This window comes from Pipistrellus hanaki, assembly GCF_964339955.1.
Source record: "Pipistrellus hanaki genome assembly, chromosome: 2".
In the NCBI taxonomy this organism is placed as follows: domain Eukaryota; kingdom Metazoa; phylum Chordata; class Mammalia; order Chiroptera; family Vespertilionidae; genus Pipistrellus; species Pipistrellus hanaki.
In genome coordinates this window covers 172,358,645-172,370,769 of record NC_140504.1, presented here as the reverse complement: position 1 = coordinate 172,370,769, position 12,125 = coordinate 172,358,645, and the positions used below count along the sequence as shown (strand labels likewise).

Here is a 12,125-nt window from a genome sequence, read left to right as displayed (position 1 = left end):
GGCTGTGGGGGAGGAGGGAGATAGGAGAGCAGCTCCGCTGCAGTGGCCCCGGAGGAGGGGAAGCTGGTGTGGATGGGGGGAAGCAGTGAAAAGGCTCAGGTTCTGGATCTCACGCAGAGCCAGCAGGAGTAGCTGATGGACTGCACGGCTGAGGAAAGCAGCATTGAGAAGGAATCCAGCCTGAGGCTGCAGGAGGGAGGGTGATGTGGAAGCCAGGGTTTGGTTCTGCACACAGGGTGCTGAAGTTTGAGGAGCCCGTTAGGGATCCCAGTGGAAATACCAAATAGAGAATTGGCTGTATGTGAGCCGAGTTCAAGGGCAGCAGGAGGCTGAGGGACAGAGACATCATCAGTGTCTGGATGGTGTACGAAGCCGGGACCTGAAGTCAGTGTAGAGAGAGAGAAGAAGGTTGAGCCTGGCTGGAGGCGGGGGCTTCAGACACTGCAGCCAACAGAGACAGAGCAGACCTGAGGGACAGCCAATGAGAGAGGTTCAGGAGGAGGGAACTGCTGTCAGGTGCTGAGGGACAGCCAATGAGAGAGGTTCAGGAGGAGGGGACTGCTGTCAGGTGCTGCTGAGAACCCACTTTGATCTGGCCACATGGCGATCAGGGGCAGGCGATGTACTGGGGAGGTAGTGTGGAGAAAGACGGGCTGGAGTGCCTTCAAGTGAGAAGGGAAAGTGGGTGTAGAGAGCTCTTCTCAGTCTGGCTCTCCTCAGGGCCAAAGAGATGAGCTGGAGGGACGTGAAGAGAAGGAACGGTTGTGTTGTTAGCTGGGAGACAAGCACCGGTGTGAGTCTGCTCCTGTGAGGGATCCTGTAGGGATGGATGGTCTCTGTTCCTGGAGTCCCGGGACCTGTGGAGTGAGTTGCTCGCCCTGTGGAGAGGGGGCCACACCAGTGGGAGGAGCATGAGCTTCACCACGTGCTGAGTGGGCAAGACTCCCTCCGCCATTGGAGCTGCGTGATCTAGTGCAGTCCTGGCCTCCCAGGATGGTCAAGAGTGTTTGTGCGAATCCCAGCTGGCGTGGCTCAGTGGTGGAGCATTGACTCATGAACCAGAGGTCACGGTTCAAATCCCAGGTCAGGGCACATGCCTGGGTTGCGGGCTTGATTGCAAGCATGGGACGTGCAGGAGGCAGCCAATCAATGATTGTCTCTCATCACTGATGTTTCTATCTCTCACTCCCTTTCCCTTCCTCTCTGAAAGCAATAAAAATACATATTTTTAAAAAGAATGTTCACAAGGGCCGAAACCGGTTTGGCTCAGCGGTAGAGCGTTGGCCTGCGGACTGAAAGGTCCCAGGTTCGATTCCAGTCCAGGGCATGTACCTTGGTTGCGGGCACATCCCCAGTAGGGGGCGTGCAAGAGGCAGCCGATCCATGATTCTCTCTCATCGATGTTTCTAACTCTATCCCTCTCTCTTCCTCTCTGTAAAAAAATCGATAAAATATATTGAAGAGAAAAAAAAAAAAAGAATGTTCACAAGGGCTCATAAGGCAGTTGGCACAATACTTAGCACATAGTAAATCCCCAATGTTACAGAAAACTACACCTGCCTGATTCTGGTCTTCCAGCAGCTTCTACATCAAGGCAGATAACCTTTACCATTTCAACGGATGCTAACCACATGGAGACAGCAGGCTCAGTAAATCGCGAAAGGCCAAATGACGGCAGTACTCCAGGCGAGATGCGGCTGCCATTGCTTCATCCGTGTTGGTGACGCACACGCAGAGGCATGGGGGCCATGCGGGAGTTTGCTCCAGGCGAAGAGCAAGCACTAGAGGGGGTGGAGGCAGCTCAGCAGACATGGAGGATGTGGACTCAGACGGTGGTCTCTGGCACAGGCAGTGGGCAGAGCTCTCAGCACAGGCTCGCAGTGCTCACGGTTGTGGGTTGGTCAGGTGTGGGGCACAGCAGTGAGCTGGTAATAGGGCCGTGAGGTCCGCCCCATCCTCAGTCCTCAGTCCTCGGAAGGAGGCAAATAACACACCAAGATCTGTGAGCAGAAATATGCAGGGCATTCCGGGATCCGGGGTCAGGGCGCCTGGCCTGGCTGGGCAGGAGGGATGGCTGTGGCGGAGGGAGGGGGGAAAGGGGGGGAGGGCGGGGGGGGGGGTGCGGCATTACTGCTGCACCACTTTCTAGCTGTGGGGCCTGGGGCAAGTCCTCTCCATCCCAAGCCTGTGGCTCAGCAGGGAAGTCTGACCGGGTTGGGGGCAGTCAGACCAGCTCCGGTGGTCCAGGTGGTGGCTGCAGAGAATGTGCTGGATGGCACCCAACTGAATCAGACCCCCCTGACTGCCGGGGAGGGGACCCGGGGCAGGGCGCCCGCGGCCCACTGGGAGGGAAGCAAAAACATGTCATCCTCAAGCCAGCCGGTCACCATCAGCACAGACCTACTCAGCGCCCACGCTGCCGGGCTCTGCCGGGCTCTGCCAGGCTCTGCCAGGCTCTGCCAGGCTCTGCCAGGCAGTCGTGGCAGTGGGTCTCCGGCCACAGTCAGTCCGCCCACAGCCGGGACAGGGCACGAAGGAGTCTTTGGGAACACAGCTCTCATTGGCCACCTTTTCCAGGAACATTGTGTTTTCCAGAAGCACTCCTCGCCCACTGTTTGGTCTCTGTAAATACCGCCATGAGCCAGACGGGGTAAGGGCTGTTACGCTGCTTTTCCATGGAGGAACCAGCCTAGAGAAGCTAAGGGACCGGCCCAGAGAAGGTCCTCGTGTCAGAGGCAAAGCTCGGCCCTAAGCCTCTTGTAATGTATGTGAAAACACTTGTTAAACAGTGAGGTGTGACGCCCCGGGGCCCTTCCCAGTTAGCTCTTCACGGAGGCTGGTGCTCTCGGCATGCCTGGGAGTCACTGGGCTGGGGTGCAGGCCCCTGGATGGGAGGGGACCGAGCAGAGAGGCTCCGCCAGGTAAGGAACTCCACTCCTGGAGCCGACCTGAGCCCTGAAAGGCCCTGGGACATCGGTGAGGGAAGGCCATGAGGGACATTTGGATAGGACAGACTCAAGACCTCAAAGAACAAAGAGAAGAGATGGACAGAGGGCTGTGGGGGGATGGGGAGGGGGGGTGAGCATCATTCTGGACCATAGATGTCTCTGGTCCCAGGCCTCAGAGACCGAGACCTTTGTCCTGGAGACAGCCACGCACGTGGCCTCTTTGGCTCTCAGCTCCCTCCCTCAGCAGCCGGCGGGATGGCAGCCATGGGCCTGAGGGCCTGTGTGGCTCTGACCCTCGGTTTCTGTGTGATCTGGATACAGACCGGCGCCAGGTGCTCAGTGGGAGCCAGGCGTGCCCACCCTGGGCTCCAGCAGTGTCCTCACCCCCCTGGCTGCGCTGCCTCGGCATTGTCTGGGGGGGAAGAGGAGTCTGAGCTCAGCACCGACTTCTCTACCACTGCTCCTGCCCGGGGTGGGGAAGCTTTTTCCCACCCAGGCCGTTCGGGGATGTGTGCCATCGTTCACCGGCCATACGAAATTGTCCACTTGAAAATGAGCCTGCTGGCCGAAACCGGTTTGGCTCAGTGGTGGAGCGTCGGTCTGCGGACTGAAGGGTCCCGGGTTCGATTCCGGTCAAGGGCATGTACATTGGTTGCGGGCACATCCCCAGTGGGGGGTGTGCAAGAGGCAGCTGGTCGATGTTTCTCTCTCATCTGCGTTTCTATTGTAGCTCTCTATCTCTCTCTCCCTTCCTCTCTGTAAAAAATCAATAAAATATATTAAAAATGGAAAAAAGAAAGAAAATGAGCCTGCTGTATGTGGTCAAACATTTAATGAACTCAGCCCTAATGTCCAGGCAGGTCCGGACCAAGTGCGTTCTCCGGCCTTCTCTGGCCCTCGGGCCAGATGTTCCCCAGCCCTGGCTTAGACCTTCTGCTTGCTTTCTGGGACCCCAGGCCTTCGCAAGCACACAGATCCAGGTGGCTCTGGTCTTCCCGGCAGGGAGGGCCACAGGGGGGCCACAGTGTTCCAAACCGCAGGCCAAACAGCACCCACTCCTGACCCTTCAGAGGGCTGGCTGTTCCCCCAGCTCCCAAGGACCGGGGTCCAGCCCATACCAGGGGCCCACGCCTTGGGTGGACACACAGGGCAGCCATTGTCTGTGCGGGGCCTGGCACCCTCTCGTTTGCATAGCCACGTGAAGAATGCAAGGGTGCAGGCTGGGGACGGGTCCCTGCGGAGGGGGGGCCGGGGCTGCGGGGGAGGAAGCTGGGGTGGTCAACAGCAGGACCCTGCTTTCACCCAGCTCCATCCAGCCGAAGCAGGTGGCTCTGGCGAGGAAGGGGGCGGCTGGGGAGGGAGCTGGCAGGAGTGGGGGCAGGGCTGTGACATTCCCCCTGTACCCACAACTGAACTCAACTGAACTGAACTGAACGTGAGGGGATTGCTAATGAGGTCCAGGGGAGTTAAATATTCTCTTGCTCAGAGGGCGGAGCTGGGGTGGGAGAGAGGGGGGAAGGTGGGCGGGAAGAGGGGGAAGCCTGAACCCCAGGAATGTGCAGAGGCCGCGGCTCCCTCCCCACCAGGCCGCTCTGGAGCTGGGGGCCAGGGCACAGCGCCTCTGGCCCCAGCAGGAGCCGCTCAGCCAGCCAGAAGGGGATTAACGGGGCGGGGAGGAGAGGGGAGAACAGGCTGCCTTCCTTCGGGCTGACTCCAGAAGCCGGTGCTATCTCCCTCCTCCCTGCCAGGCCCCTCCTGACCAGCAGCCAGGTCTGGCCCAGCCTTGGTGGGTCCCTCTCTGCCTGCTCATGTCGTAAACAGACTCCACAGTGCATATCCCCTGCTCTGGCCTCCCTGGTTCTATGTACGTGGCACCCAGGTACCCAGGACACCCTCTCTCCAGCACCCCTTCCCTAGCCCCGCCCTTCCAAATCCTCCTCAGAGTCCTCTCCAAAGAGTTCTTCTCCCTGGTCTCCCTCCAGTCTCACCGGCTGCACACTGGAATTCCATTTCTTTTTTTCTTTAATATATTTTATTAATTTTTTTTACAGAGAAAGAGAGAGGGATAGAGAATTAGAAACATCAATGAGAGAAAATCATGGATCATCTGCCTCCTGCACACTCCCCACCGGGGATGTGCCCGCAACCAAGGTACATGCCCTTGACCGGAATCGAACCCAGGACCTTTCCGTCCGCAGGCCCACACTCTAGCCACTGAGCCAAACCGGTTTCGGTGGAATTCCATTTCTTTTCTGTCCCACAGGCAGAGAGCGCAGAAACCCTGGGTCAGTGCAGCCACCCAGGAGCAAAGTCATTCCCCCGGGGCTGGGGCAGCTCGGGAGGAATTAGGGAATCTCAGGCACTGGCATCAGGTTCCTAAAGGGGTTTTCCTGGCAGAAAGGCCCTGAGGACACCAGGGTCACTCCCCCAGCCCCTCCCGCCTCGGTCCCTGGGGGCGGGGCAGAGCACCCACCTGCTCCACAGCCACCCCCACCCCCAGGGGGCCGGGCAGGAGCCCTGCTGGGACCTGCCCCGGCTCAGCCGGCTGCTGTGGGCGGGCCCCTGGCCATGCCAGCGCCAGGCCTCCCCCTGCATTCTAGAGCCCAGCCGCTGCCTCTGCTGCTGCCGTGGCCGGGCTGCCACCTCTCCTCGGCCTTGACCGCTGCTGCCCCTCACCCCGCCCGGCGGCTCGGCTCCCCCGGCCATGAGCCCGGCTCCCCCGGGGACCCTGGCCCAGCCCTGAGCTCCGGGACCCCAGCCCCCTCCCCTGGGCCATGGCCAACTCGGGCCTGCAGCTCCTGGGCTACTTCCTGGCCCTGGGCGGCTGGGTGGGCATCATCGCCAGCACGGCCCTCCCGCAGTGGAAGCAGTCCTCCTACGCGGGCGACGCCATCATCACGGCCGTGGGCCTCTATGAGGGGCTCTGGATGTCCTGCGCCTCCCAGAGCACCGGGCAGGTGCAGTGCAAGCTCTACGACTCGCTGCTCGCCCTGGAAGGTAGGGGCTGGGGCTGGAGGTGGGGGGGAGAGTGGGGAGGGGGGCAAGCCTCCACACAGTCCGCCATCCGCACTGGGATCCACTCTCCCCCCTTTCTCCCCCGCTCCCATGCACTTGTTGAAAATCTAGGCCAGCTGGGTGCCCACAGGGGGCAGGGGGCCAGGTTCTGGCAGCCGGGCATCCAGACCCCAGCTCTGCCACTGCAGCCTTGCAAAGCCCGCTGGCCCTCCCTCTCTGTGTTCCTTCATCTTTTTTTTTTTTTAATTTCTTTATTGATTGAGGTATCACATATTTGTCCTCAATCCCCCATTCCAATCCCCCACCCTTACTCTCATGCCCCCACTCCCTATTGTCCTTGACCACTGGTTAGGCTCATATGTGTGCACACAAGTCCTTTGGTTGATCTCTCCCTTTTATCCCCACCCTCCCTTTGAGGTCCAACAGTCTGACCCATGGCTCCTTATCTCTGGGTCTGTTCTTGTTCATCAGTCTATGTTGTTTATGTTCCTACGTCTTCATGTGTAAAGGGGGGACCATAGCAGAGGCTGATGGGAGGGTTCAGTGAGATGAGTGCCGGGCAAGACCCTCCCTCCCCCTCTCGCCATGCTCTGTAGGCAGACAGCATGCGCACTCACATGCTGGCCCCGCCAGCTAGGAGAGCATCCTCATGCACACACACACACACACACACACACACGAACGCACAAGTGCATGCATACATGCATGCGCACATGCATGTGCTCCGGCCCTCTAGCTGTTCTGCTTCCTCCCAGGGTTTGGAATTGAGCCTTGAAAAGCTGGCTCATAAGCAGGCACCGCTGCAGCTTTGGCCCTGGCTTGGGGCCCACAGGCCAGAGCCCAGCGACCAGCCATCTGTCCCCGGCCCAGAACTGACCGGGCAGCAGGCATACAGCTGCAGGGGTGACTCAGAGGGCAGAGGGGAAGGTGGCAATCATCACGACGGCCAATGGGGCTGACATCCCTGCCTACTGGCCATCTGGGCCGAGCTGGCCTCCGCTGCCCTCCACTCCTCCTTTCGCCGAACCAGAGAGGCCTCAGGAGAAGCTGCCTCTGCTGTTCGGGAGGGGCAGGCCCCAGAGGGAGTCCCAGCCGGAGAGACAGCTGCTGAGAGGGCTGCCTGGTCCCCCCAGAGGAGCTGAAAGCGAGAGGCTTATACAGGGAAGCTCCACCCTGTCTTTACTACCCTCACTCCTGCCCGTGGCAGTCAGTCCCAGAGCAGCTTCCAGCTCCTGCTCCAGCCCCTCCCACCCGGGCTCCCCATCCACCCGCTCCCCTGCTTCCCCCCCGCTCCATCGGCTCAGCCCCTCCTGCCCCCAGGTCACATCCAGTCCGCAAGAGCCCTGATGGTGGTGGCTGTGCTCCTGGGCTTCGTGGCCATGATCCTCAGTGTCGTCGGCATGAAGTGCACCCGGGTCGGCGACAGCAACCCCATCGCCAAGGGCCGCATTGCCGTCTCTGGGGGGGCCCTCTTCCTGTTGGCAGGTGAGTGCCCCTGGCTCCTTCTCCACCCTGCAGCCAGCAGGGGGCAGACCTGAGCACCTGCTCCTTTGTCCTCAGGCCTCTGCACCTTGACTGCAGTCTCGTGGTATGCCACCCTGGTGACCCAGGAGTTCTTCAACCCCAGCACCCCTGTCAACGCCAGGTGAGTGCCAAGATATGGCTTTGGCCAGGGGTCAGGCTGGGCCTCCCTCCCCGCATCCTGCAGGTGCATCAGGGGCACAGGGGGCGGCCCCAGGTGCTGTCACCGGGAAGCTCTCTGTGGCTGGGCCCTCCAAAGGGCAGGGTGCCTGTGAGGACACCAGGAGCTAAGTGCCTGGCTCTGGGCTTCAATCCCAGCTCTGCAGGTGCTGCTGTGTACCGGGCTAGTTACTTCTTAAGATTTTTTAAAAAATATATTTTATTGATTTTTTACAGAGAGGAAGAGAGAGGGATAGAGAGTTAGAAACATCGAGGAGAGAGAATCATGGATCAGCTGCCTCTTGCACACCCCCTATTGGGGATGTGCCCGCAACCAAGGTACATGCCCCTGACTGGAATCGAACCTGGGACCTTTCAGTCCGCAGGCTGACGCTCTATCCACTGAGCCAAACCGGTTTCAGCTCCTTCTTAATCTTCCTGTGCCGGATTACCTCTCTGTGAAAGGGAGCTGGGACTCGAGGACCCGAGGTTGAGAGGGTTCGATGCCCTAAGGCAGTGTTTTTCAACCTTTTTTTGGGCAAAGGCACACTTGTTTCATGAAAAAAATCACGAGGCACACCACCATTAGAAAATGTTAAAAAATTTAACTCTGTGCCTATATTGACTATATATAAAGTAATTCTCTTGAATAGGAATCAAATAAACACAAAGAAAGTATTTTATAATTACTTTATTATGAAATATTAAGTAAACAAAATAGTGAAAAATTATAAAATTCTTGTCTTGTCTGCACCTACGGCACACCAGGCAACATCGGTTGAAAAACGCTGCCCTAAGGGACTCAGCACCCTGCCTGGGCCCGGGGAGCACTCAGCCACGCCCCGCTGCTGTGAGTTCCGCAGGAGGCAGCGTCGCTCTGGGCGGGAGGCAGGGCGGGTGACGCTGAGAGGAGACGGGGCAGGTCGCGGAGGGCCTTGCAGCCGTGGGAAGGTTTGGCTCCTCAGGCAGCTGGCGGTCCCTCCAGCTGTGGTGTGGGGGATGCTGGGAGAGGGGCGAGACCAGTAGATGCTGTTGCAGAGGTCTGGAGCAGACGGCATGGGCCAGGGGGCTGGCAGGGAGGAGTCGCTCAGAGATATTTCGAAGGCTGAAGGGTCAGGACATGGGAGACCAAGGGCGTGGGGGCTGAATGGGGATCTGAAGAACCCGGCCCCCTGTGGCTCCTCCCTCCCCGCTCAGCTCTGCCAGGAGCAGAGGACGGGACAACCTCAATCCCAGACACCCCACAGGCCGTGAGGAGGCGGGGAGAGTAAGGGGGTGGGAGGGGAGGAGTCGGGGGAGGTGGAGGGAGAATGAGAGAAGATGCCTGGGCCGTAGCAGTTGGGAGGGAGTGCTCCCTGGAGGAGGCAGAGGTGTGGAGCGGGAAGGAAAAGGAGACCTTGGTGTATGGTTTGAGCAAGCCTGGTACTGCATGGCCACCTCGTGCGAGTCTGTGCACTTCAGGGGAGCACAGAGGGGCCTGGGAAAGTCCCCGGAGGAGGTAGCTTCCCAGCTGAGTCCTCCTGAAGGCGGAGCACAGGAGGCGCAGAACAGGAGATGCTCCAGGAGGGGGCGCCTCGGGCAAAGGCACAGACGCAAGTGGACCCAGGGCACTGCCGAGGCTGGTGGGCAGGGCCCAGACGTGGAGAGCCTGGAGTGCCAGGTGGAGTGTCTGCCCTTCTCAGAGCGCAGTGGGGAGCCCTGGCTGGGATCCTAAGGGTCCGACTGTGACCGAGAGAGGCAGCAGGGATTAGTGGGGTGAGCAGGCCCTCCCCTCCCCCTAGACTGGCCAGATGAGGAAGGGCCCGGGGCTGCAGGGAGCAGCCTCCCGTGGGTCTGGGTCACCCTGCAGAGTGTCACCCTGCTGGGGTGGCCACGGAGGAAGAGTGAGCGCTCATCCCAGCTCATCCAGAGAGGCTGCTCGGGCCTGTGAGGCCCCAGTCCCAGCTCCCAGCACCTGCCCGACCCCAGCCCGGGCCCCTGGTGACGCCGAGCGCCTGGGCTGCAGCCATACCTGATGGCATTCTCCCTACTCCTTGCAGGTACGAGTTCGGCCCAGCCTTGTTCGTGGGCTGGGCCGCCGCCGGCCTGGCCATGCTGGGCGGTTCCTTCCTTTGCTGCACGTGCCCCGAGCCTGAGAGAGTCAACAGCAGCCCACAGCCCTACCGGCCGGGCCCCTCCACCACAGCCAGAGAGTACGTCTGAGCCGCCAGCCCCCGCCAGCAGCCTGCCCCCGGCACGCCACAGCCCTCAGCGCTCTGGGCAGGGCCCCTGGGGGACAGGGCGTCCCCCGAGCTTGGTCAGGGCTCTGAGCAGCTTGTCCCCAACACAGGCACACACCCTTCGCTCTGAGACCGGGACCCGGACACTCAGAGAGAGGCCACAGGGGCACACGCAGGGCCAGGGGCAGGCATGGGCCGGGCCACACAGTCTCCTGGCCCCTGCGTGCCTCCCCACAGTCCGGGTGCCGGCCTTTCGCTGGAGGCTTACTTTCTCACTGAAGGGCTGTGTGAGTGTCTGCACCGCGCTGGGCCCTGCGGGCAGAGCAATAAAGGTAGAGCTTGGTGTCCAGCGCCCCGGGGTGGCCAGAGCCCTGGGCTCCTCACAGCCCCCGCATGAGGAGGCAGTGCTGGGATGACGAATGTCCCCACATTGTACACGAGGGAGCAGGTTCCCGGAGACCAAGCCCCTTGGCCCCGCTGCCTCTGCGTTCAGGTCTCAGCCCTGCAGCACGCCCAGCACCGCCCGGACAGCCACACAGCCTGCGTCCTCCTCCCCCCGCCCCAGGGACCGGGCCCCGGGCAGGGCTGCTGTGGGGGCCCAGCTCTGACCCCACTGGCCAGCCCCTGAGCCTAACCCTGATCCCCACCGCCCCTGCCCCCTCCCCCCCCCCCCCCCCCCCCCCCCCCCGCTGCTCACCCCATTAACCAGCTGTCCTCTCTTTTGACTTTCAGACCAATCCTTAAACTGTCTGCCTCCTCCAAGGCCCCCCTGGGCGTGTAACGCCCAGGCCCCAGCCCGGCTGTCTCCCTGCCACGCCCAGACTGTGTGCTTGGTTCTTTGTGGAAAGAGAAGTGAACACGCAGGCCCCAGCGTGGTGTCATTGCATGTGTCCCGGGCATGGCCGGGTCGGGGCTGGCTCAGAGAGGTCCGAGCTGGTCCCCGGGGGTGTGAGGCATAGGATGGGGGGACAGGTCCAGGGTGGGTTATGCAGCGGCCGAGGCTGACCAGGACCCCTGCCCAGTCACCTCCGCAGCCTGGCCTTGGCTTGGCCCCAGGACCTCCTGATGGGAGGCCCCGCCCTGAGGCCGGGCCCAGCCCTGGGCAGCATCCCCCCGTCGGGGAGCCCTGGGCCTGAAGAGAGACGCAGGCCCACCGGTGCCTCGGTGTGCCCTGGGACAGGGACCCAGCCGCTTAGCCAGAGGAGTGCAGGGAAATGAACCCAGATCCGCTCCTCCCTCCTGCTCAGGCCTCTCCCACCCCGAACGTCCTTCCCGGGCCCCAGTCTCTCCCGGGCCCCCGCCTTCTCTCTCCCACGTGGGGATGGGCTGCCGAGCCCTCTGCAGCCGGCTTCCTTCTGATTCCCCCACCGCTCTGTGGGCCACCTCTCCCGCCCAGTCCCAGACCCCGGGACACAACCCAGCCTTCTCCGAGCTTGGCCCTGAGAGATGAACTCTGACAAGATGACTGTCGTGGATGCCGGGGGTGGGGGGAGGAGAGCTGCGGTGGGTCATGGGTGTGGGCCCTGGCCGGACAGCTGCTGCACATCCATGCGGAGTCTCGGCAACGGCTGTTGCAAGAAGCCCATCCAGCCTCGGGCAAGAGGGGGCGCCAGAGAGGGGCCCGAGTGTGGCCCTAAATGGTTTACAGGACGGCCGCCCCCCCAGCCATGGAGTCTTCTGGCCTGAGTTCCATCCTGAGCTCAGCTGCTCAGGCCTCTGACACCCAGGCTCCGCCCCGACACCCCGTGTAATTGGCCTGGGGTGACCGGGCATCTGAGCTCAGGCAGCTCCTGAGGTCAGCAGCGGGCACCTCTGTGAGGCCCAAAGGTGGGGCCACATTTTTCGCCCCTGGGGTGGGGGTGGGGGCCTCAGAGAAGAGGCGAGGAGGACGAAAGGAAGCCCTGTCTCCCTCTGCCTTTCCTGAGACCCCGAGGCCAGGCTGCTCCCCGAGTCTCCCAATAAACAGACCCTTCTGCTGAAACCGCTTGGCGTGTGATTCCTGTCGCGCAGCCACAGAGCCCTGACACCCCGAGTCGGAACCTGGACGCTGAGTGTCGCAGGGAAGGCTGCTGTCACTGTGCAGGCTGGGCACCGTGGGATGTGGGGTGTGGGCCCAAGGCTCGACCTCAGTCCCAGGCTGGGGATTTGGCAGCCAAGCAGTTGGCCAGGAAACTGCGTGGTCTCTTATGGTTCAGGGTCTACCGGATGCTCAGGACTGTCACTGAGCAAGGGTCCACACGCCCCCCCCCGCCCCCCCCCCCAA

The 12,125-nt window shown here is 61.5% G+C and overlaps 1 protein-coding gene across 1 annotated transcript; it reads left to right on the top strand.

Annotated features, from left to right (window-relative positions):
• Positions 1-5,722: 5,722 nt before the first annotated feature.
• Positions 5,723-10,791, top strand: CLDN19 (claudin 19; the record flags this gene model as incomplete). The annotated part of the gene is made up of 5 exons (XM_084871798.1): positions 5,723-5,945; positions 7,284-7,448; positions 7,524-7,608; positions 9,683-9,835; positions 10,595-10,791. The coding sequence occupies 5 exons, from the start codon at positions 5,723-5,725 to the stop codon at positions 10,641-10,643; spliced, it is 675 nt and encodes a 224-aa protein (XP_084727924.1). The 3' UTR covers positions 10,644-10,791.
• Between the last annotated feature and the right edge of the window lie 1,334 nt (positions 10,792-12,125).